Source organism: Colletes latitarsis, chromosome 2 (assembly GCF_051014445.1).
Source record: "Colletes latitarsis isolate SP2378_abdomen chromosome 2, iyColLati1, whole genome shotgun sequence".
Classification (NCBI taxonomy): domain Eukaryota; kingdom Metazoa; phylum Arthropoda; class Insecta; order Hymenoptera; family Colletidae; genus Colletes; species Colletes latitarsis.
In genome coordinates, this window is record NC_135135.1 from 25,557,246 (window position 1) to 25,583,634 (window position 26,389).

Consider the following 26,389-nt stretch of genomic DNA (forward strand, 5'->3'; position numbering starts at 1 on the left):
GGGGGGGCACGCGCAGAGGCCCGTCGGCCAAGGGCCCCGCCGACAGGATATCAAAGGAAGAAAGGACCTACCGGCACGTCCTTACCCCGATGGTGGGGGTAATTTTTATACGAAACCCCCACTTTTTTTCCCTCGTCTTTCACTGCCCTTTTTCCCGCGGGCCGCCTTTCTCTCTCCGCGCACGGAAACCCCATCGTCCTTTCGACTTTCCACCAGGGGCGAGCAGTTTTTAACCTCCCCACGGAACGAGTTCGTCGCGTCGGTACGAAACGCTTACCCCACAAAGGATCCAAAATGGCGTCGTCGATGCAGTTTTTTTCCAGGGGACCCTTGGTCGTGCGCGCCTCGTTGCACCCAGTCGACGAAGAGAAAAAAAAAAAAACGCTGACCCCGTCGATCGAGGAAAAAATCGGGCTCGTTTTTGTGTGGATCGCGCGGATCAAGGACGGAGGTCGCCTCGATCTCGTGAACCGGCCTATTTCACGGAAGCTTTTCTTCCGTATCTTTGATCGTTTTCCCTTTTAAGGACGCCTCTTTAAGATCCTCGCCGTAGAACACGAGACCGGGGACCTAACGGGTACTTGTTTTCGAATGGAATCGAGGTCACGGGCGTAGTGTTGGTGTCCATTCGCGTTAAATGCACGAGGAACGAGGATCGAATTGTAAGAAATACATAAGCAGTACGGGAAAAAGACCGTCCAGCTTGTCTACCCCGGTTATTCTCGATCTCGACGTCCTTTTGTACCGGGCAATTTCTTCTCGAGTTTTCAATTTTTCTTTCGAGCCACTTTCGTCCATCTCTTTAACCGACGTGCAAATTTTAAACTCCTGTTGCGCAACCATGGCGCGAAATTAATTGGCTCCAATCGATGCTGAACTCTAGAACAGGCGTTAAGTATTTATAACACGCGCTAGCAAGATGATCCATACAATTTGGTCGTATGTCGATTTCATTTCTCTCGGGTATCTTCTTTGATTTTCTCTTTAGAGCTCATATTATTATAGGAAAGAAGTGAATTTGCAACAGTTTTGAAATTAAAGGTGCATCGAAAACAGTGTCAATAGAATTGCAAATTATAAATACCATACATTATGAAATTAGAATTTTCTAATTCTTCGGTAGCCGTTTATGGTCGGCATAAATTTTCCTACGAATTCCTCTGGACGTTTCCAATCGGATTCGTATCTGGAGAAAGTCTTGTTATCGGATTGATCGTTTGCCATTCGAGAACCAGGAATTTTAGCCTCGCTAAGCCAATTTGTAGTCACCCTACTTGCGGATGTCACGCAATAAGGTAACGCTAAAGATTTACAGACTCGTGGCGTCGAAAGTAAGGTGTCGGTGATAGCTGCTCCATCAGAATTTTCTCATGTGATCGCTAGCCTATCGAAACATCGACTTTGGTCCAAAGACCCCTAGATCAATGAAACTTTGAAAATTTCCAAAATGTCTCTGTCACATCGGATATCCGCGTAAAACGGGAGTCTCTTCCCACGGAAGAGCGAAGAAAACGGACTGTAGGGCCGCGAGTGGACAAAACGGAACGGGTGAAATCGTTTGACCAGTTTGGGAATCGTGCTAGTGGTCCAAGAGACTCGGCTAGAAAACTGCGCTCTATCCGTTCCGCGGTCGGGCCAGCCAGGCGGTTATGAGAAATATGAAATCTGGTTCTCACGGGCCGTGAATGGGTATACGGCGCAGCGTCTTTCTCTTTCTCGTCGGTTTCCCACTCGTCGGGTTAGATCCTTCTCTCTATCGTCGCTCCACATGCGTATCGTGGGAGGATCTCTAGTCCCGGGGGTCCTTTGTGAGCCGGCAGCAGGACATTGTCCATTGAGAAACGGCCAAACAGGTCCTAGAGAGCTGACCTGTACCGTCCCCTTTTCAATCGCAGCTTCTTTCAAGGAAAACCCCTTTCCGTGATTTTTTGATCAAAATAAATCATGTGGGTACAGTTAGACGCGGTCCAGCTGCCTCTGCGCGCTCACTGTCGACGGATGCGGACTCCGAAATCCCATTCTGACGTCCTGTCACATCCCCATCTCGGTGCCGGATCGGCTGCACACGCGGCCGTGCGTGGCCTTTAACCGAGTTTTCACCTTCCGTGGGAGTCGAAATCGATGCTCGGCTCCTGGGAACGTCGCGTCTCGTTCTTAGAGGCATCCTCCCGCGTCTGGCAATCGCCTCCGCGATTATTCCGCGTCCCGAGAATCGAGGAAAAGTCGCGCGAGAACGCTTTACCGACGCCTATCGAGCTTTGCGCCGCGTTCGCGGAGCTTACGCTATTCGAACAAGTATTCCGACCACTGTTTCCACCTTTGAGAAATCCAACTTCGAGGCGCCTTTGATTTCGACACGGTCCCCAGGTAAATCCGGAAATCGCGTCAGCTATTTCCACTGTATCGTGTAACGAGCTACGAACGCGCTTGCTCGGTTTTAACAATTCCACCCCCTTACGAACATTCGTATTCAAAATACCACTGTCGCCGTAGATCGGTGATTTTCAATCTCTTCGAAGGGGGATTCAAATTATTTAGCAGTTCTTTGGAACCCTTATTTTTATTTAAAGAAATTATTAAATACTGTTTATATTATTTGAAATAAAATTTTACGGAGAGACCGTGAAATATTCTTCGGGGCTATTAATGAGTATTCATATGCACGGAATATTACAGAATTTGATCCATTGTTTCTTGATTTATCGAAATCCATAGTGTGAGTTTAATTTGAGATTTTAATAATTTCTTTTATAAAAGCCTGGAACCTTATCTGGAGACCGTGTGCAGCTCAGCGACCCGCTACAAATATTTCCGCGACCCGCTTCCGGGTCGCGACCCATAAGTTGAGAGGTACTGATCTAGATCTTCCCATCCGTAAATATATACCGATTCCTTCCAGTTTTGTATAAATAACATATATTTCTATGCACATTTAAAAATGTTGAAGTTTCAAAATAATATAAAATGTAGATATTTTACAAGAACGAAACAATTCCGTAAGTTTGCAACAATCTGGGAATGAAAGGATAATGTTACTGTTCGCTTCGTCGACCAGGTGCACGATCCGAAACAGTGATATAAAAATATATATCGTGCGAACGTAATTCCATTACCCTAACTATTGCAGATACTGTTAGATCGGCTCTAATTACTTTGTTCTTGATATTTATGGTTCAGAGAGCCCTACAAGCTTAATTAGAGTATACTTTTTAAGCGTTTAAGAATCACGCGGAATCACCATGTTTTAACGCGAAACAGAGCTTGGTCGCATAATGGAAATTCAAATTCTTTATTTAACGAACGATGAATAGAAGATTGAGTATATTTTATTCATTACTCGGAACTCGCATCTAAATTCTGCCCATCTCTGCCAGAGAGATAACAGCGACTTATTTACTACGCCCATCTGTCCTTCCGGTTGTCGTACCTTGAGAGTCTCGTACTTGGGAAACTTGGAAGTCGGTGTGAAGAATGATATCGAAGCATCAATTACGCGTTCACTGTAGTTTTCCTTTCGATACAGACTTTTGAGACCAAAATTCTCCGACCAAAGGGCTCAAGAGCACCTGGACTTTAAATTCTGCGACGATCCTCCCCCAAAATTCTACCAAAATGCATTTGACTCCAACAAGTAACTAACTGACTCTCGTTACACATCGTTACTCGCAAAGGAATAAATTTAGGAGTCTTTCCAGGGTTGGTTGGCCAAGTACCGAATAGTACTTGGAACGAGATCACCCCCATCGCTGTTTACGTTCGAACGATCGACAGCTGCGTAATTAAAAACCCATTTGGACAGTTTCTGGAACAAGGTCTAAACATTTAACGTCGCGTTCACCTATAACCACCTGATCCCAGAATCGATTTAGAGTAACCCTCTCGACGTTCCCTGCATCCTCGAGGAAGGGTACTCAAACTACGCCATCTTGACTCCGAGTGCCATTGCCATTCACGACGTTTTCCCTTTTTCTTCCCGGGTCCCCGAGTATATTATTCGTTTGCCTAAAATCGCGAAACGGCACGCGTCGCTCGCCATTCGCGGTTCGACAATGACGCGGGGGAACAAACGACGGGAACCGCGGCAACAACGAGCCCGTAGGATCGCCAATGGGGAACGCGACGAAACACCATGGAAGGCCTTTTATTGTCCAGCGTGCTCTCTCTCTCTCTCTTGCGTTCTCTTTCTTTTCCGTTGTCGGTGTCTTCGTCGCGCTTTCGACCGTTTCTCCGGCTCGCTCTTTCGCCCAGGCCAGCGTCGGTTAATTAGAAAGTTCCGTGGTAAAGAGAGGAAAGAGGGGTCGCTGGGAGGAGGAGGGGGGGTGGGTTTCGTTGTTACATTATTCAAAACGTCCCCCTCCCCATTCCCACCCTCGCGAAACTCGCTACCGCTCGCCGCAAAACATCCGAATGCAAACTTTTGACAACGCGCGGACGCGCGAAGTGCCGAAGCATGTCACGCGAAATAATTAACGACCGCCGCGAATTTTCTCGAGCGAGAATTAACGCGGCCAGGCGGCCGCGCTCGACGCCCCGTTGTTCGCCCCCGAAATTTCCCGCGGCGAAGTCGCGATTCCCGAAAACGTTACGAGAACCGTCCCGAGAAAGGGCGCTCGGATTTACCTCGACTTCTCGTCCCGCGACAAAGCTGGTCGTGTCTTTTTATGTATTTATAATTTTCCTTCTCGTCACTCGTATCCATAGCTTGATTTAAAGCGGGGAGTTTTACAAGACCTCTGAACGTCGGAGGAAAAGTACTTAAAGGGCACCATCTTGACGAGTATATTTGATTGCAACCGTTTCTCTCGTGTCTCCTCCGTTCTGCATTCAGTCTATTATTCATTAGGCGACTCGTCCTGGGACGCGACACGGTTTCGAGGAGCCTGTTAAATCTTCTGTGTTATTTGTTTCATAAAATTGTAATTTTTTGGGGGGACTCGAAATAGGCATTCCGTTCACATCCGATTCGATTCGCTGTTCCTCCTTTCCGCTCGATAAACCACCCGATCGAGGATCACGCGAGCGATAAATTGATCCACGACAAATCCTATCACCGACCCCTTTGACACCCCACATTAGAGCACGGTCACCCAAAATATATCTATTACAATAACCTCCCTTATCGATAGCTTTTTACATTCTTTAAAGGAAAATTTCATAATTGATGCTCCGATCTGTACCTTGGGTATACGTACTTTTATCTGTATGATTCAAAAATTGTGATGGGAATTGATAATCGAGAAAACACGAACCCAAAATATTAAAATAATATACACCCGTCTAAATCACCCATCCGGTAACTTCGAATCTCCAACTCTACTTCAAAAATAGAAATATCGTACAGACTAACTCCATCCTACTTTTCACGCACGAATACCTAAAAATCATAATCGTTATAGACGACAAAAAGAAAAGAAATCGATTAGAACCGTTCGATCGAGCGTCACGAATAAATTGTTACGCATTGGTTAGGATCGATTATCTATAAAAGCCCTATTATTATCTGCTCGGTAGACTCTCGCCATTGGAGAAAAAAAGCCTGACCCCTAATTTCTTTTTTCACGCCGGTGTGCCCGGATCCCGTCGCGTAGCACCCCGCGGATCGGCCACGCAATTGGTCCAGAGCCCGGTACAATGAATTATCTCGGACAATCCTCTCTCTCTCTTCTTGTTGCGTGGACGTTTTCGAAAAAAAGTCCCGTCCCGCTGTGCAATTTTGTCGTCGACAGCCAATCGGGAGACCGGCCGTCGAAACGGCCACGCCACTGGTCGAACCGGCAGACCTTCGAGCCGGTTTTTCTTCTCGTTCAACTTCCGGAACGCTCGAGACGCGATGGCCGGACATGACTACGAACGGTCTCTCTGTTACGTTCTGTCACCTTATCTACGCGCTCTCTCGACCGATGGCCGTCTCTCGTTAAAGCAAATATCCTGCCTTGGCCAGAAAATCGCGTCTCGAATCGTCGCTTCCCCTTCCGGTGCTAACAAATGGAGCCGCGATTTGCGTAACCGAACGTTTCGTAGGTGAAAAATGTTCGTCGTGTCGTTTCTCCGTCGACTAATTAATTATCATAGAAGCGTTTATATTTAGAACCGATCCTTTCTAGACAGGGTCTGCATCGAAGAATATATTTTTAACGCTTTGGGTTGATGAATCGTTCGAGAGTTATTTAATAAAAATCTTTTCAACGTTCTTGGTAGTCGAGGAATATTCAGAGAAAAGCACCACGTTTTAAAATAACTTTTTAAACGAAGAGGCGTGGATATAAATCCCCGATAAAATTGACGACGGAGAAGTCAACGGGACGGGCTGAAAATCTCGAACCTCGAAAATACACTTCCCGAACGACTCCGGGAGTTGTCTATAAAGTCAGGTCGCCGGGTAAAGGGAGCTCCTCCGGAGGTCCCGGGGAAGTGGATCACGAAGACGGGGAATCCGAATCCGTCGAACACCACGAAAATCCTCAAGGCTGCGCCATTACGGTGGCTCCTCTTTCCCATTTAATTACACGCCGCCAGCAGGGCCGGGCTTCCCGTAAAGTGGCACCGAAGCGGCGTTCAAGTTCCCGAAGTTACGCCGTTCCTAAACGAGCGCGCATAACTAGCTCGCGGCGTTCTAACCTCAGACTCGACTGGAAACCGGTGGAAAATCTAAAAACGATCGCGGTCCTCCCCGTTCCTCTGAACTTGGTCTCCAGCGGCTCCTATTTATAGAAGGGACGCGTACACGCCACATGGTCTACACACGCACCGTCCTCGAATATTAGATTATAACGGGTGACCACGGCCAAGGGAGCCCGACCAACCTATACGCGATAATAATCCACGGAGATTCTGGAAAGCGTTCTTTTTCGATAATTGATCGCTAAAACCGCGTCGATTCCTGAAAGAAAGCGGATCTACGCCAGGCTTCCAGGCTTTCTATAAACAAGTATCCGCGCTAAGAAGACGCTAAACAGAGCTCAGGCACCGATGAATCCTTCCACCGCGATGACGAGTCGACATGTGCTGACTACGGAGGAGACTCACCTGCCTCGAAGTCGCTTTCGTGCAGATCCTGAAGATATCGACGAATAATTATTGAAGCTGTCTGACGCGTGGCATAGATTCGAAGATACGCGTAATCGATCGCGCCAGACCCTAGAGAGCCTCTTGGTTCACGGAGAAGGAAGACACGCGTGGCAACATGACCTCTGCACCTCGCGATTAGCGAAACGTCGACCGCAAAGGGGTCCGGGATCGCAAGGAGAGGCGGTCAGGTTGACCCTAGTTGTCGATGCACCCTGTTAAACGGGGAGACACCGTCGACGATGGTCCAGGGAGGGAATCTCACCTTGGACAAGTGGTGGAAGGCGCTACGAAGTGACCCTTGGTCAGGTAGCCGTCAGGATCCCCCTTCCGACAAGTGAACGGACCGACAAAGCGTACAATAACGCGAGCAGATTATCGCCCCGAAGGGTGTTCGCACCTTGGAAGGAGGGACTCGGACAATAGTGGACAATGGACCGGGAAACCGAGACTGCAAACAACATAAATTTTCCTACGGCACCTAGCATTATACGCTCGGACATCCGCAGGTTGGACGCTTCCATTCTTCCCTCCGTTCTCTATTTTTTTTTCTTTTTTTACCGACGAGTACCCAGGGACAAATAACTCCGTACTCCGTGCCCCGTCCAGAGACCCTGTCGGGATCTGAAAAAGCCTATTCTGGAGTGCTTGTAAATCCATTATGGCCCCAAAGTCGAAGTGTCCCTTCTCCTATTTCTGCCGCCATTCGAACAGTTTCAGAATCTATTCGAGAATATTTACCTAACAGAACTTTGCGTTTTAAAACTCTCACCCTTTGTAGTCCTAAACCGAGTCGATGAATGTATACTTTTGCAATTAGGAAACAGGTTGTGACTCGTAACTCTCATGGATCAATTAATTAAAAAGAAGAATGGTAGGTCGATGTGCGCAACGGGAACAGCTTGGACGTTGCTCGAACCGTAGATCAGCTCATTCAGAATCCCCGGAACGTTCTCGAAGCGGGGATCCTCGATTGGTCGGATAAAAAACGCGACCAGTTCTACGGACGATTTCGCGGTCTTAACCCCGTTTTAAGGGATCCGGCACGGAGGCCAATAAGCCGGGGCCGTCGAGGCTCGCTCGCGAACCCGACGACATCGTATTTCAGCCGAAATTGCCCAACGGCAGATTGGACGGACGATATACAGCCCGGGAGTTCGGGAAAGATAGCGAGACGGGAGAGGCTGTATCGACATCGTCTGTCCTGGCGGCTAAGGACGAGGATTTAAGGAAAGCCCCCGGCCGGATGGCTAATTAATTTCTACTCCACGGACCCGTCGTTTCTTCCTGGTAATGGATTTAATTACTTCTGCCTTCGACGTCTCTCGCCACGGACCAGTGTGTACTCTGCGCAAAGAATTACGCGATCGCTGGTTATTAAGTCGCCCGGGTCCAGAAATAACGGGAAACGACGTCGGCTGGAACTCGAGCGTTTCTGCTTCTTATCTTATCAGGCAACTATTTTCAAACGACATCGGACGGCGCGGAACGCGGCCACGGAGAGCCTAAATGGCCGCGTCGCCGTGATGTTTACTCAGCGGCGAAGTTTAAACCGCACGCGGATGGAGCATTCTTTCTCTATCCAGTAGCGGAGCGTCGACGCGGCGTCGTACGACGCCAGGTGGCGCCATCTATCTTCCCCGAGGTTCGAGAGTCGATCGATTACTCGTAAACATTCCCGTTATTTATGAACTAATCCGCGCGGAGGCAACAGGGACTCCCCGTGACGAGACGTCGAGCGTTTCGACTCTTTCCGGACCATTCCTCCAGGCTGCTCGAGGGTAGGTCGCCCTTAGGAGGGCGCGAGTTATTTGTCCTCGTCCATTTAACCGATTCTCGCAATCTGCAAGCTGTCCAATGAATAGAGTGGACAGTGGACTGTGTCTTGGAAGATAGCAACCCTTCGTTTAAGGAATATTTATACTTAGAGAAGTTACTTGCTTTCTATGGACCAAACTGGTTTTTACAATTCGCAAATTGTGACGGTAATAAATATTTGATGGTGGATTGTCTTGGGGAGATAGAAGTCTTTCGTTTAAAGAATATTTATAATATTTTTAACCCCTTGAAAATCATAGATATTTGCTCAGGATGGACGATACGGAATCAGAAACACAAGAAATTGATCTATTCAATTTATTTCATTAAGCAAATTAATCTCTATAACCCTCGATGTCTATAATACAATGAATCGGGTGATGAATTATGCGGTGGAGAGAGGAGTCTCGCTCCATTATGCCTGTGGAATAATGGAGTATGACGTTCTTCGGATGTTGGTCGTGGATCTGCAGGCCATTTTCAATATACTCTTCCTGCAATTCGATTTTATGTAAAATTCTTGACCACGGTGGTGGGAATGTTGCGGAAGACGTAGACAAAATTCATTCTTTTCTGCTTTATTTTCTTCGGATTTGGCGTTACGATGGCTTCAAATTGTATCTAGAATTTATCCCTTCGTTGAATTCGTTATCAGTAACAGCATTTTAGTCTTAAATATATGACAAACTGAATTTTTATAGGCAATCTACGCATAAACTAGTATTTTATATTAACTAAGGAAGCTTTTACTAAACTCTGAAGCAGCGAAAAGCCACCGATCCAATCTTTATTTTTGTCATCGAGTAACCGGACAAATAGTCGTTTATCTTTTATCTGTAGCTTGATATCGTTGTCTGGGTAAGAGTTTGGCGAAAAATCGTCAAGAACGTGGCACCTATTAGCGGAGGCTCGTGTCGCGAAGACTTTTTGCGCGGCTCGCGTGCTTCCGGGACGAAAAGTCGGGTTCCTCGGTGCACGATCGGCCGAGAGTTCTTACCTGGCCACGTGCTGCCTCCGAAACAGATAGGAGAGGCACACCGGAGGACACCGTGAACTTGCAGGACAAAAGGAGAGGGAGAGAGAGTCGGAGGAGAGAAGGGTTCGCCACGCGCCCGACGCCCGACGCCCCGAAAGGTTAATCTGAGAAATCAAATCAAAGTAGTTTTTTGCCGGGGCCAGGGGCGCGTCGGACGCGGATGAGAGAGAAAAAGAACCGTGGTTCGCGGGATAAGAACGAGGACGAAAAAGGGTGGTGAGTTGGCGAGAAACGCGGGGTTGGCGGAGGAAAGGGGGGGAGAAGAAGATCGCTGAAAGACGAAGAAGGGCTTCCGACGGGCCGCGTCAAAGACAATGTTTAACGCGCGCGGGCATAGAAAACGCGCATATGCCGCGCACGTGCCGACAAGGGCGCGTAAAACTCAGCTTTGTTTGCTAAATAACGTCCTCGAGAGTGCCCCGGCCCGATACCGTGGCTCCCAGGGAGGCTTTGCAGGACGCCGCGACGCTAGGTGTCCTGCTATGCGGGCGTAATTGCGTCAATTAACGAGTCACGCTTTCGACGCGGCTGATAAAATTGCTTTTGCGCGACTACCGACGATAAATTTCCCTTTTCGCTCGTCGCGACGCCTCCAGACACCACCGAAAATTCCTAAATAGAACAGACGAAGCGCAAAGTGGCCCAAACGTATACAAAATTATTGTGCTCGCTGCTGTCAGGCTTCGAACGCCTGGAGTTTTAAAAAAATTATTTTTTCTTCTTAATTAGAGATGCTTTAATTATCGCTGAATCGCGTTGTTCCCTTTATGCTCGTTTAACGTCTCTAAAAAATTTCTTGCGTCCAAAGTAGTATTCTAAAGATCCTCCGTATTTGTTCTCCACACGAAACACGCGATCGTACATTGTCCAGGAAGATAAACGAATAATTGATCAACGTCGCGGACCTTCTCAAGGCTCCCTTCTCTTCTCCATGTTGTTTCCTCGCTCCGCGGAGCGACAATTAGCGTGTGTCGGAGGCAAGTCGTTCGACACTTTATTCCGCTCGGTCTGTTGTTAATATTTCGTTCGATTCAATGCCGTTTTGTGTTCGAACAGCAGCTGTTTCGACATTCCTCGGACAGAAACGTCATCGCGTTAGCGCGTACACGCGAAGCACGATTCGTATCTTAATTGGGAATTTGCTTATCCAGATAAGGAATCGTTACATCGCGACTGATATTAAATTCGATCGTTGATCGTCGACGTGTGAAAAAAATTCGTATCCAGGAGGAACGAGCGTGCACGAGCCGGCGTGGAAACTTATTCTTAATTAAAAACCATTATGAGCGTTGCTGAGAATTTTTTTTTTTGTTATTCGAGATACGCTCGTATCGGAATTGTTCGGAGTCCAAGTACATATAATTATATTTCGACGCTGCAAAGGGAATATTCTTTTAATTTGCTAGTAAATATTAGTTACCAGTCGAACGTTATTTAAAATATTCTTCGAACGTACGCCGTAAACAATAATTAAAATTTAAATACGCTTTAATTACAAGGGCGCGTCAGCATCGCGGATAATTGTAATCTTTTATACTTGCCAACGGGGTAAAATAATAACAAAATGTACCCAAGGTATCCTTCTTCGATGCAAACGTTTTAATAAATGGCGGTTCGATGAATATGACGACCGGGTGAACATTCGACGTTCGTTTCATTCAATTTTTCCAACGTTTCCTTCGCGGCCTCGTTTATCGGGCAACGTCGTTTATTGAATTCGACAACATTAATTTCCTGTAAATACGATCGAAGCACGGAACAAGACGTAAACTAATTACGCTGACATTATTACGCGTCTCCGTTCTGGAATCTTTGATTTACAATTCGAAATTTTTCGCTCCAAATAACCGTACGACGCTCGTTGGTAAGGTAATTTTCCTGTCTCTGTTAATTTACAAATAAGTTTATCAAATGGATCAAATGAATTTATCGTTCGTAAAGCTGTCGTAAATAAGGAAAGAAACAGAAAGAAATCTCACGAATGTTTTCACCTAAATTTAATCGTTTCAAGTTTTGTTTTTTCAAAACGTCCGCGCGCTCGCGACTCCCACGCGTCGTCGTCGACGAAATTCGTTCCGAAGGCGTCCAAGTCCGAGATCGAAGAGCCGAAATCCGCGCTCCTGTCGAAATCGTAACCATAAATCGAGAGGTAATTGTGCGGAGAGGTATTTGCCGTTTGACGGCCGGGCAAACGCGCGATCTATTTACTTCGTCACACGTACATATGTAGGACGGGCGAGAAGGTAGATAATCGCGATGTAAACAGGAGACGTATGTTCGTTTCTGGGAAGTGGATATAATCCACATTTCCAAACAGAAATTTAAAGCCTCGTGTCGCCAAAATCGAGCCGCGCTCCCTTAAATTCCCTCAACGTCCGTTTGAACGACAGCCCGAAGTTTCTCGACGTCCAACTCTCCCGGAGTCATTTCGAGAGGGAATACAATCAACGCTCTCTAGAAACGAGCGCAAAGGAAGACGCGTCCTATTAAAAGGAACCGCAGGAATATATCGTTGTTACCATAAACCCGTTACAGCCTACGATTCTCAAAAAGAGTGACAAACTCCAAATATAATTCATTTTTCTAACTTTTAATACGAATTAAATATGATATTGCAAAGTAATTTAGGATAGGACTTCTCAATTTACATTTTCTTTCTGTACACGTTCGCGACGAGGACGTTAGGTCATATTCAAACTCTACGAACCATTACACGTTCTAGAAATAAATATAAATTAAAGTTATTTCTCCGATCGCTCTTCCGTCGGATAAGTCGAATCTGCCTCCGTTCTTACGATCGTATAAAGTCCTGTTAAAGTCCAACGACCAACGAAATAAACTTCGTGTTTACCGTGGCACTTTGAACCTGAACGGACAATGGGGAAGAGGGTCCTGGAATTTTCGAAATTATCGAATACGCGACGTCTGGATCGACGACCCGCAATGCCGTGTGCAAATTATGAGCATAAATCCCGCTGAAAGCCGATCGTTCATCAGCGTGCGACGAGTTTTACGCCGGCGAGACACGTCGACGACTCCGCGAAGCGGTTTTCGGATTCCAACTTCGTGGCAGACATGCGTGCGCCGGCGTTCAACCTTTAGCAGAATCTTACTGTTCGACCTGGACCACTCTCTGACACTGACAGACGTTGGTCGTTTGGGGAAGACACCGATCATGCCGGGGTTCGGAGACGAGCGAATATTTCAGACAGATAGCTCTCGACCCATTAGCGTACGGAATGGCAATTTTTCTCGTTAAATCCGGAAGTATCGATACGGAATCTGGATTTCTGGAAATTCTATGCCACTTTTGAGTTTACTTCGACAAGCGTGAAAATCGGGGCAAAGTTTCTCGAATCGTACGCGAATTATTTCGAGGGTGTACACTCTCAGAGTAAAAACGAGTGTTCTCGCGTCACGCTCGAAACGCGACGGCAGATCCTTCGATTCTTCTCGAAACTATCTCGTACGCTACATATCTCGATCGGTCCGACCACCGATCCCATTCGTCAACGTTCGACGAGCGTCGCGCCGCGATTCCGCGAGCGGTTTCCGTTACTCCTCGTACTAGACATGCGTGCGCCGGCGTTCAACCTTCACAGAATCTTGCTGTTCAACCAGGACCACTCTACGGACACTGACAGAGATCGCCGACAAAGATCGTCAACCCCCGCGCGAGACACGAGTCACGACCACCGAGCTTTAAAGCCGTTTCCGGTCGTCTCGCGATTCGAGGTTCGCGACGGTCGATGCCTCCTCCGTACGATCGACCACTGACCGATCGAGATCACCGATCGATCGACAGACCGTCGCGGAGGTCGCGTCCCCGTCGAACGTAACGTCGGGGTTAATCGGTGGAGAAATATTCCGGTATCTTTTCGCGGCGGCGTCATCGCGCGAACTAAAGAATATCGCAGTTGTAATTAAGAAAACGGAGCCGCCGTCGCCGCCGCCGCCGCTGCTCTCCGTGGGGGGCGAGGGGGTGCTCGAGGCTCGAGGCGACGCGGGGGATGGTGGCGTGGAACCGTCGGGGGTGGAAAAGTCTGTGAAAAACGCGCGCATGACAATGCCGCCCCACCTTCTTGCCCACCCCGCTGCGCTCTTCTTTCTCCACCTCCGCCTTGGCCGCCACCTTGCTCGTCTTTTTCTACCCCCGATGAGCGCGGGTGGGGGGGCCTCGTCGGGGTACTAATTAAAAATTCAACCGTCGACGAGTCCCTCCAAGACGTTGGCCCGGTTTTCCCGCCGCCCCCCCCGTCGGGATCCTTCCCGTTTCATTCATTCCTTCTTTCCCTTTCTCTTTCCTTCGGCCCCTTCTTCCTCCGCCCGCTGCTCCTTCGCGTCATTCCGCGTCGCCTTCGAGACGTCCGCGCGCCTCTTTTATTTTCTTCCCGGCGCGGCCACGCGACCCTCCGACGCGGGGCGACAGGTTGCGGCGGGAAGAAAACGCGACGAGATTTCCTCGATCCATCCAGGCTGGATTTACCGTCTACGCGACTGGGTTAAGGGCACGATCCGGAGGGCTCGGGATCGAAGATAACTGCTCTCAGACTCCAGAGGATTTAACGACGATCGTTTACGCGAGAGTCAAGGCCTTTTAAATATCTTTCGGCGCGATCGATCCTCCTCGCGCGCTATTATCCGACTTTACAGTTAATTCTCTCGGATCCTCTGGAATTCAAACGCAATTTCCTCGATCATTCGCCGAGCCGTTTAAACTTTCACGCAACCCGCGCGCCTTTTTATCTTGAAACTCGATCCTCGTTTTCGAGCGTCGACGCTGATATTCCCGTTGCAAACGCGACTGTCGTACGAACGTGGCATTAAGAATTCCCGAGTGAATACGTCATGTTCTCGAAAGAACAATGCGCCCGCGAGAGATCGACGAACGGAACTCCCTGCGTTTCGAACGCCGCGCGAGTGAATTCCAACGATCGAACCCCCCTTATACGCGGAACGTCGCGTTTAGCAAAAGTTCGTCGATCGTCGGGGAACAGTTTCGAGGGACGCGTTCGCGTGCGAAAAGTTTCGCTCTACTTTTCAAGTTCAGCTGAGCGCGCGCGGCCGGGTCTCGTCGACGGCGCGGAATCCAAAAATAATGATACTCGGTTCCGTCGGCGTTCGGTTGTCTGGCACTCACCTTGCGCGATCCTGACCGCGGGCATTTTGATCCTCATGGTGACGTTCTCGGTGTTCGCGGCGCTTAGCACGTCTGGAAATGCGTTTTCCTCGGCGGTCCAGGACGGAAGGGGTCGTTTCGCGGCGGTCGTCGTGCTCGCGTTTCCCTCGTGTCTGTAAACTTTTCCTTCCACGGGAGGCGAGGACGACCACGGTGGAAGGAAAAGCGTCTTCTCCTTCGGGGAAACGAGGGAAGATCGTCACGCTTCAGCCCTCCTCCTCCCCCTCACCTCCGCCTCTGAGGAACGAGTCCATCCGTCGTTTCACCTGTTTCCACCTTGATAAACTTCACTGGGCTCGCGGTATTTCAGTTACTGGGTTACACCGGACCCCCCCTGTTCGACGCACTGTTGGCTTCTCGCGCCCTGTCGGCCCCCTGGTCCTTTATCTGTCGCGTCCGATCGTCCCTCGCGCACCTGGCCGCGACGATTGACGGAACTGACAGTCGGCCGGGTCGCGCCTCTTCGTCAACTGGCGCGCGTCCTCATGTTCCTCGACCGGCGGTCTGCTCCGCGTGATCGCGAGAGCCGGACGGGAGGACGCGGTTCGCGGCGCGCATACGACACACCTGATACCGATACCGATTCCCTCGCGGACAGACGGAACGCCCGCCGCGTGCCGCACAGGTGCCGAACGCGCCTTATTTATTATTCCCGCTCGTTCTCACAGCACACGGGTCACCACCGAAAACGGGAACGAATCTCTTGGTAAACCGATCACTTTTGGTTGCCCGTCGCGTCGAGTCACGGCCGAGTTACGATCATTCCGACCGTTCGTCACTGGGCCTCGGTCTCTCTCACTCACCGGAACAAACAGACGTCAAAGTAACGCGAACGAAAACAAAAACAAGGTCCTTTGGTATCGCGACACGCGTCTCGGCACCGCCAAGTGTCTCCGCGGACCGTCGCCGACGCTGGTCCCTCTTTGTTCCGGTGTCTCGCGACGCGTAACCGGGACTGAGTCGCGTGTCCTGCTCGTCCTCTACGGCCTGGTGGTGGTGTCTCGTGCGGCCTGACGCGCGGAGGATGCTGGATGCCTGATGCCGGCGTGGACCAGAGCGACGATGGTCCAGCATGGGTCGTATCTCTGAGTGGACTGTGCCGGACGGTGCGCCTAGTCGTGCCGTGCGGGACCTGGTGTGTCGGGCACTGCGCTCGCTTCGGACGCGCTCGGTTCGGCTCGGCGCCGAGGCCGGACACCCCACGCGCTCTCGGGGTAGTTTTCACCCCCGTGGTGGGGGTAACGCGATCCCCCTCTCTCTCGGTCGCGGCAACGGCGCTCGACGCTCTCGGTGGCCCGACGCCTCTCTCTCTCAGTCCGCAGGCATCTGCTCGCCTCTCTCGGTCTCCCTTCTCTCATCGTGCACGTACACGCTCGGTCTTGCGAGTCCTACAACCGCGTTAGTCCTCCCCCCGCGACCTCTCCCTCGATCTCTCGCTCCCTCCGCTCCTCTGCCCAGCTCGATCATTCTTCTCTGTCCAGGCTGCGTCGCGAGTCTCGTGGCTCCAGGAGAGTGTCCGTCGGACGACGCACCGCGATCCTCTTCTTTCATCACACCAAGGGGTAGTCGCGCCGCGTTTTTTTCACCCCTCGCTGTTCTCGCTTTTTTCCTCCAACCGGGATACCGTCGAACGGAACGCGAGCATCGCTGTCGGTTCGTATCCGCGACGTTCGGTCCCAAGGTAACGAATAATTGTTACTCTCGCCGAACGTAGATCAGGAAGCTGTTATCAACCATCGACTCAAGAATTCAAGAGCAATACGCTCGTAAAGGATGTGTAGTTTAATTTGAATCGCGTGCAAGAGTGGGGGGTTGCGGGGTTTTTAACCCCGTACCGTTCATATTTTTCGGGCTAACCAAGAATAATCAGTTCTCTATATTGGATCTGTTTCTAAGCCATATGAAAATGCGGTTTCTGTTAATTACGATGTTGTATCTGACGTATAATTTGAAGGAAAACAAATATTGTCATCCCTTAAATCGTTTTTCAAAGCAGTCAGACTCGGTCATGAATGTAAAAGGGTTAAAAGGAAGGAGAGATTAGCGGTTTTGTTCCATTGCAAAAATCCTGCACTCGCTGATAGATGATTTATTCCATTTGAAATAAGCCTCCCATACGACTCGACATAAAATATCCACTCCGTAATACGTATAATTTAAATCGGATACAAAATCTGCAGTTTCTATTATTCGTTATCCAGCAAAGTGTGATCCAGATAATTAACCCTGATTCGGTCGATCGTTTCTCTGAGCACGGACCCAATGTTCGTTACCATCTCATGCTAGGGAAGATCAATAACTTAACCGCGGACCTAACCCAACAGCTAAACGCTATTTCGAAGATCTCGATTTATATTTAATGAAAAAAAGCACACTTTTTGACCGCGTTTTTAGGATTTCCGACATCCTCGGTCCCTCCATTTCCAAACGCTGTTTTAACGGTTCCCAGGTTGCCGTGGCGGAACGGGGAGGGGAATCGAGAGTTTTCGAAATACACAGGCCGTTAGTTTTCAGGGGGCGACGATACGATTAACGCTGGTCAGGCGTTTAAATTACCCCGAGGTAATTTCTATGCGTGTTAAGGCAGCTTGGACCGGCGCCAGGCTTTTGTTGACGATCGGTGTCACATTTGTTATACTCGCGTTACCCGGGTCGCCTCCTCTAAATTTCTTTGGGTATCCTTGCCCGCTCGGACGCTCGTCGCGACGTTTTCTATTTCCTTTCGTTTTCGGTTTTTGCTGTATAAATATTGCGCCGCGATTTACGCGACCGACGATCACTTTCGCGGTGCTTCGAGGTACGTTTATCGAGAGCAGTTTCGAAGTGACGAGTTTATTTGTAGTCTCGCGTTGCATACGGGCGCTAGCATTCGATTCGACGACAGTTTGCAACGAAGACTGTCAAAATTTCAAAAGAATACGAAACGTAATTCTCTGCAAATTTGTGCATTATTTTTTATCTGTAGCCTAGTACGACCTCTTATTACGCTCCGCGAGTAATTCTTTTTGTCCCGTAGATCGACCCCATAATTTATATATACTTTCCTTTCAACGTAGATTATCGTAACCCATAAATAATCGGTCGAAAACATCGAACTAATAAACAGTTTATCACGTCTGCATTCCGTATCGCCGACATCGATCGTAATTAAGACTCCGAACTAAAATTCGAAATATACTTCAGATAATAAGCAATTAGTACTTAAAGGGCTGCTCGTGTATTTTAACCATCTATTGTATGAATGTTATTTTATCTCTCAAAACAGGAATTATTCCTCCGGTTAGTTGTGCGTCCATGAATTAATTAATACTCCAATCAGACAGTAAATGAGCGAACCAGCAGAGCTATTAGATCTCCCCATAATGCGCAAATCCCACAAAATTTTCTCAGCGAAACTTTACAAGGATTGTTTTTATTAGATTCCTAATTGGGTAAATTATGCAATGCAGGGTTAACGTGTCTTTCACGCAACTCGTTAAAGATTGTGCTCGTAGTAATTGTATCTTGTTTTGGCGTATTAATTATATGTTTTGCTCGAGTCGTACGACAGTTACTCCGCGTTACTGAAAACCGAAACGATAGCGTTGGAATGTTAATCGTTCGAGGCGACATTTTTTTTATCTATGATTTCCAGATTTCGTACTCGGTGTCTTGAATTTTGACATTTCCATCTTTCCACGAAAGAAAATGTTTCCTTCTCGATCTATTAATGGAAAAGGAGGCTCGTGATTTCTCGCGTCATCCTTAATTCATCGCGGAGAATCGTCACCGAAACGGAGAGATTCAAAACAGCCCATTGACCGTGCGACGAAAACATGGAGAGAATTATACCGGGCGCTCATTCGACTTTTAAAACGGACCGTTTAGATCCGAGCCGGTGGCATCCTACCTATGACTATATTCGCGCGAACAATGATCTCGTGGTATTCGTCACTAGGCGAAGCGACGCTATGGATTCACGGGAGCGATTACCGATGCACGCTCGTCCCCTTCGAACTTCCCGTAAACACGTACACCGTCGAATCGCAGAGAAAGTGGAGTAGACGAGTGTACGCAAGGAGATACCTGCTCTCTCACATTAATTATTCCGTGACTAAACCCTTCATCCACGGTGGGATCGATACCCGCGACGCGGATCTTTCCACGGGATTACTCGCCCAAGGATCGAGATCCTGAGACAGAAAGACAACCGAGAGGGAGACGAATCGAACGCGCGATCCCGACGAGCGACGAGGACGGCGACGATCGCCAGCCAACGGACAGAGCCTCGCATTATCCTGGATTTTATCGTTTGTCCGGATGTGTTTTCCAAACTCTTTAACAGACCCCTTAAAAAAAACGACGGTGTTTCAAATAATAGCAAAGCTATTCGATCGATGCAAGTTTAACATTTTACTCTGGATTATTATTTTCGACGCTTCAGAATTATTCATTTCTTAAAACTTTAAGTAGCAATTTTTATCAGATAAATTTCAGTAGCGTTAATGGCGATGGATCGTTAAATTTCTAATTGCGTCGACCAGCGCCCTTTAATTTGGCCTCCAGGGTGGGGCTGGGCCTTTTTCTGCTTTCCTTCGGCTCGAGAAACGGGGGAGGGAGGGCCACGAGTGCCGAAAACGTTTCCCAGGCCTGGGGGCTGTCCTGTCCGCGGCGTTTCTCACCGAAGGATCTGAAGTGACTTTCGACTAACCGACGGAATTATCTGTCGCTGGTCCTGCTACAGATTCCTGGGTCCTGGACAGTGTTCCCCGGACCTGTCCCAGATATCTCGACCAATCTGTGAAACGACACCGTGTCTGGGCCTGGCCGCGCCGCGTCGTGCACGGACTGTGAACATCGCATTTCCGTCGAGCTTTCTCGCGATACCTCGCACACGAGCTCGTTCTGTTTCTCGCGTTAAGGTTACCGATATTTCCATCCTGGCCTCTCGAACGCTCAAACGAGCTGCCAGCTAATTTCAGATTAAAAGAAAACGACTTATTTCCGCTATTTTCTGTCCCACGACTTTTGTATAGCGTTCAGGGGAAGAAATTCAAAATTAATGCATCGTATAATGGATTATAAAAATAATTCGGTAGACAAGTATCTACTATAGTGTACTTTTTACTGCTCGAGAATACATTGTTTTTATCGTTCTTTAAATATCTGTTTCAGGATTCCCGTTTTCGTATATTTATCACGTTTAAATTATAATATTCTTCGTACAAATGCAGGACGGTTGTTTAAACGGACGATTTCGGGTCGAGACTTCAATTAAGATAAACGTGTTATTATTTTTCGTGCACCTTTCCTTATAAATCCAGTTTAATTGTGCCGTGCCGTGACCGTAATCGCGTCGCGCCGTTATAATATTCTAGTTGCTACGTTTTCTTCTCTGAGAACGATACGAAAGCGATCGAATCGTCGAGTAGAATATTTTTATAAATAAAACTACACCGTATATAGTCATCGATGAAAATGATTACAGGGCGTCTTACGATCGAAAAAATTGGATCTTTCTTTAACGCGTTCACTGCCAGATCAAAACCGTATAATATTCTGCAAAAGTAAAATTTCGATTTCAGACCATTGTTAAAATTTGTTTCGCTACTTAATTTCGTAGCCTTGTTAAAATTCACAAACTCTATTCAACCTTATTTCTCTCAACGTCTTAACACGTTGACTACCAGTCTAAAATCCTAAAGTTGTCTACGAGACCAAAACTTTGGTTTTAGACAACTTAAAAGTTCTCGTAGTTACCTTTGTAACCTCATTAAAATTTACGAAGCCTATTCAAATCTATTTTCTTTAACATTTTAATTTGAGAATTAACTGTTAAAAATTCTGTCACCCATATATGGGCGACGTGGCAGTCAAAGTGTTAACTTGAGAATTAATTTTTTTAATATTATAATGGTAAATTCTATCATCCATAGATGGGCGACGTGGCAGTCAAAGTGTTAACCCTTAAGTGCATGATTTTTCCTTTTTAAATACAATAAATTGAAACAGGTAGATAATTAAACATAGATTAAGGGAAAAATAAAGAAAAATTTTTTTTTTCTAAAAAGTATATTTTTATAAAGAAAACTTACTGATGTAGATCTACATCAGTATGCATTACAGTTACTATTAATAATGTACCCTAAGTACTATTCTATTATACGATTGTCTTCGAATTAGGCTTACTGCAGTGAATGACTTTTTGCACGTAATAATACTATTTAGTATCCACTAAAATGAAATTACAATTTCACCGCCAAAGTGTGTATTTGAAAGTGTTGCGCCAAACTGCCAAATTTTGTTAGTTAAAAAAGTGAACTGCCATATCATGAAAGTTTGCGTTCAAAAACTAAGATAGATATTTTTAGCACCTATTAAAAGTAAAAAATACTGTGTTTGAATTACCGTTTAGAAATTATGTAAGGAAGAAAACACTGATGTACATATACATCATCATGCATTTAAGGGTTAACTTGAGAATTAATTTTTTTAGTATTATAATGGTAAATTCTGTCACCCATATATGGGCGACGTGGCAGTCAAAGTGTTAACTTGAGAATTAATTTTTTTAATATTATAATGGTAAATTCTGTCATCCATATATGGGTGACATGGCAGTCAAAGAGTTAAGAAAGAATGTGACTCGAGTATGACTCGAATACTAGTTTCCCCCCCACCGACGGAATCGTTTTCCCGAGATCCCCCGAATCCAAAAAGTTATTTCACGGTTCCCTGTTATGTTTGCTCGAATCGACCCTGTCCTCGCCTACAGCCGGGCGGCGTTTCTATATTTCACGTCGCGCGATATTTTCGTAAAATTCGTTCCAACGTGGCCGCGTCCCGGTTTTTAAGAAAACGATCGTTCCGCTCGCTGGACCACGATCGACGGGATTCCCGATCGATCGCAAAAATTGGACTGCTCGGCCCCGACGAGGTTTATTGGGCAGCGGCGACGGCGCGGACTCCGCTGAAAATGTTGGCGAATTTATAACCGGCGGTATCCAGCGCGCGTCGTATTTATTGCAGTGCTAGATAGATCGTATCGTCTATTTGGAATGCATAAGTTATCAAGCCTGTTTATTACGGACGTGCACGCTATATAGTGCGGGCCGAGCAGAGCCAGGAGAAATTCCAAGTGCATCTCTCGTGTGTATCCCTAGAAAACGCAGCGATCCGTTGACCCGTGTGAAACTCCCACATTCATTACCGTGGGGCACTGTGTTTCAAACGTCCGCAAGTTCATGCAATTTTTCCGCGCGTCTTAACCCGTGGGTTTCTACGATTCCCCGCACAGGAAGAGGTCTTATACGGTCACTCCTCCGGTGCGAGAGTACGTTGTTTCGCGACCGTTGTTTCCAAGGCGAGGCAATATTTTTCTACGCGACGCCTTTCGGGCCAGAAACCGCCAGCCATCGCCTCAAACAATCATCGACCATTTTAACGTTCAAATTACTCCTGTAATTCTCTACGCTCGATTCTCTTCGAAAAATATTATTTTAACCCTTAAGGAGGCATTGCTGCCTAGACTCTCAATTTTACGGTCCTTTTTGTGATTTTTTTTTAGCTGTTTTCTACTGAGACTTTGTAGATGAAAAATATTAAAAATCGTGGAAATTATAGCTTCTTATTTAATGGCTCTTTTGGAAAAGGTGCTCCAATGGCTTCCAGAATTCCAGATAATTTGAAACAGAGGGAAGGTTGTAGTTATAGCAGAAACTAGGGAGAAGTCAAAATCCTGATGAATAAAGAAATGGCGACACTTCGAGTTTCGAATTTCTATTTTTTAATCTCTTGTCTTTAGCGTATCAAAAACAATAGTAAAACTCAATATTTTTTTAAATCTCTAGTTCCAGCGATAAAGGCGTGTCTGTTGAATATTCTCTCCAAATTTGAAGTAAATCGGTCTGCTAGATCTTGAAATATCATATAAGCCAGTTTAAATGCGTTTTTTTTAAACAAGGAGTTATAACTCTCGCAATTTTTAATATTTTTTGATGGAAAAAATACTGCACATACCTATAAGACGAATAAATATTTCTGCAAAATGTCGGTACAAAACAACCTACCTGTCGTTAAAAAAAAAATCACAAAGGCCAAAGAAATGACAGCCTAGACAGCAATACTCCCTTAAGTGGCTTATTGGGACCTCCACAAGCTTAAAATAATAATTTTTTAATATGTATCAATGTAGTTATTTGAAAATTTATGTAGTCCTCCGATAGTTCATTATTTTTTAAATGCTTAAACATCAACATTGAATAAAATGATTTAGTTGAGATTTAGAGTCCAGTTAAGCGTTAATTGGGAATCCTGATGACCCTTGCTCGACCGGAAAGATTATTTTTATTCTTCGTTATTGAAATTGACGAGGATTGCTCCAAATATTGGTTTTCTTACCATTTTTGACCGTCCAATTTCGGAAAAGGGAGATCACAGGGAAAAATTGCGTCGTTGAAAATGATAAAAAGGGCCCCGGATGAGAGCCTAGCTGGAATGCCTGAAGAAGCGCTGAAATTATCGGAGTACTGATTAAGGAGCCTAACGACTTGTGTCCTGTCACTTATATAGCTGCTCAGCCAAGAACAAAAGGTTACCTCGGAAACCAAAGGAACTGGATAGAAAGTTTCTTTGAGATCCTTAAAGGAAACGTCGATCAGACTCGGACGCCAAGGAATTAAGTCAAAACTGTGAATCTTTTAAAAAATCCTTGGCTCCCGGTAATTTAGAGCCTGGTGCATTGCTTGTTATTACAATTTTTTCAAGATACATACTGTGCAGGGGTCGCTAGACTCGGTCTCCCCAGACTTTGGAATGCGTCGACGTCCCGGGGGAAACTAGCCACCGGATGCGAGGCATTTATCAACAAGTTCGAGAATTTATAGTGAGATGGAGTGAAATATAAATACAAATGGAGTTTATTTATTCGCGTGTAATCAAATGACCCGAAATGTCCCAAATGTCTCGAAGGCCATTTAGATTCTCACGCACATTTCTCCCTGATGTCAATAGATCCAAGTTTAGGTTAGATCCCCTCAATTCAAGGTCCAAACTCTTATTGTTCAGTACAGTAGTTAAAAACTGTGTATTTAAACTTTGCCAACATTTTACCCTCGCGTTGTTTACCTAATAGAAAGTACCTTTTTAACTTTACTTCGATTATCATGCACCCCTACTTTGCACACTAATGGGGCTTCCGGTTTGTCGAATGAATAAATAAATAATCGCCAGTCGGTAGAAATCGCGTTTCGTCGATCGGTTGGAAATCAACGACGGATGAAACCGAGGGGAATTTTCGGTCGATTTCTTTACTTTATGCGTTCCGGAGCTTCAGGCCGCTTGCGCCATGTGTGGACACGTGTGCCATTTAGTAACGCGGCCGCCTAGTTAAGTCAAACAGCAGACCGCGATAACGCGCAGCCACGAACACGGTCCCGTGATCGCTACATAATTTACAACGAATAGCAGCGCTGTTACAACACATCCGAGTCCAAGAAGCGCCGACGTACCCGAAAATTAAGAAGTAGAAAGATGAAACCAACTCCAGCCCGAAACAACCACGACTCGATTAAAAGCTTTTCCAGGGTTCCCTCCAGGGTTTCTCGATATTTCTCCCTCTGGAAGAAGATAATAATTATCCATTGATTGACTATTTAATAAAAAAATTCTTGGACGCCAGAAGGCCATTCTTCGTGCTATTCCCCGGTTAGGTGTCTTCTCAAAGGCGAGAACCCATGACAAAAATCTCGATTAAATGTTTTTCCAGGGTTCCTTCCAGGGTTTCTCGATATTTCTCCCTCTGGAAGAACATAATAATTATCCATTGATTGACTATTCAATAACAAAATTCTTGAACGCCAGAAGGCCATTCTTCGTGTTATTCCCCGGTTAGGTGTTTTCTCAAAGGCGAGAAACCACGATGAAACTCTCGATTAAAGGCTTTTCCAGGGTTCCTTTCAGGGTTTCTCGATATTTCTCCCTCTGGAAGAAGATAATAATTATCCATTGATTGACTATTCAATAAAAAAATTCTTGGACGCCAGAAGGTCATTCTTCGTGTTATTCCCCGGTTAGGTGTCTTCTCAAAAGCGAGAAACCATGATGAAACTCTCGATTAAATGCTTTTCTAGGGTTCCTCCCAGGGTTTCTCGATATTTACTTCCCCCTCTGGCAGAAAATAATAATTATCCACCGATTGACTACCCAATAAAAAAAAAACTATGACGCCAGAAGGCCATTCTTCGTGAGATCTTATTCCCCGGTTAGGTGTATTCTCAAAGGCGAGAACCCATGACAAAAATCTCGATTAAATGCTTTTCCAGGGTTTCTCGATATTTACTTCTCCCTCTGGCAGAAGATAATAATTATCCACCGATTGACTACCCAATAAAAAAAATACTATGACGCCAGAAGGCCATTCTTCGTGAGATCTTATTCCCCGGTTAGGTGTATTCTCAAAGGGCGAGAACCCATGACAAAAATCTCGATTAAATGCTTTTCCAGGGTTTCTCGATATTTACTTCTCCCTCTGGCAGAAAATAATAATTATCCACCGATTGACTACCCAATAAAAAAAAAAAATATGACGTCAGAAGGCCATTCTTCGTGAGATCTTATTCCCTGGTTAGGTGTCTTCTCAAAGGCGAGAACCCATGACAAAAATCTCGATTAAATGCTTTTCCAGGGTTTCTCGATATTTACTTCTCCCTCTGGCAGAAAATAATAATTATCCACCGATTGACTACCCAATAAAAAAAAAACTATGACGCCAGAAGGCCATTCTTCGTGAGATCTTATTCCCCGGTTAGGTGTATTCTCAAAGGCGAGAACCCATGACAAAAATCTCGATTAAATGCTTTTCCAGGGTTTCTCGATATTTACATCTCCCTCTGGCAGAAAATAATAATTATCCACCGATTGACTACCCAATAAAAAGAAAAACCATGCTTGAACGTCAGAAGGGCATCGTGAGACCTTAGGTGTCTTCTGAAAGGCGAGGATCCCGTAGGAGAGCACGAACGTCGAATCCGTACATCCGACAGATGCAGCCAACGGCTCGCTACGCGACGGAGGGCCCTCCTCGTGACATGGGACGTTAATTTCGGACACCCGTTACAGAGAGGCGAACGTCCAAAGGGTGAAAAAACCCAGCGTGGACCATCTTGGTGACGATGCCCGGCACGGACTCCTCCGTACGCCTCTGTCCCTCTCTCTCTTTCTCTCTCTCGTTCCGTTCTCTCCTCGTCCCCTGCCCTAACAACGCATCCTGTTCGGGGTTTTAAAGATTATTTTTACTTCGGGACAAAAAAGAT

At 46.5% G+C, this 26,389-nt stretch overlaps 1 protein-coding gene across 1 annotated transcript in view; it reads right to left on the minus strand.

Annotated features, from left to right (window-relative positions):
- Positions 1-16,234, minus strand: part of Cph (BCL11 transcription factor chronophage) — a 38,831-nt gene extending 22,597 nt beyond the window's left edge. Inside the window, exon 1 of the mRNA XM_076783921.1 lies at positions 15,060-16,234. Coding sequence (XP_076640036.1) covers positions 15,060-15,096 — 37 coding nt within the window. The 5' untranslated portion in view covers positions 15,097-16,234. The remainder of the gene's footprint in view (positions 1-15,059) is intronic.
- Between the last annotated feature and the right edge of the window lie 10,155 nt (positions 16,235-26,389).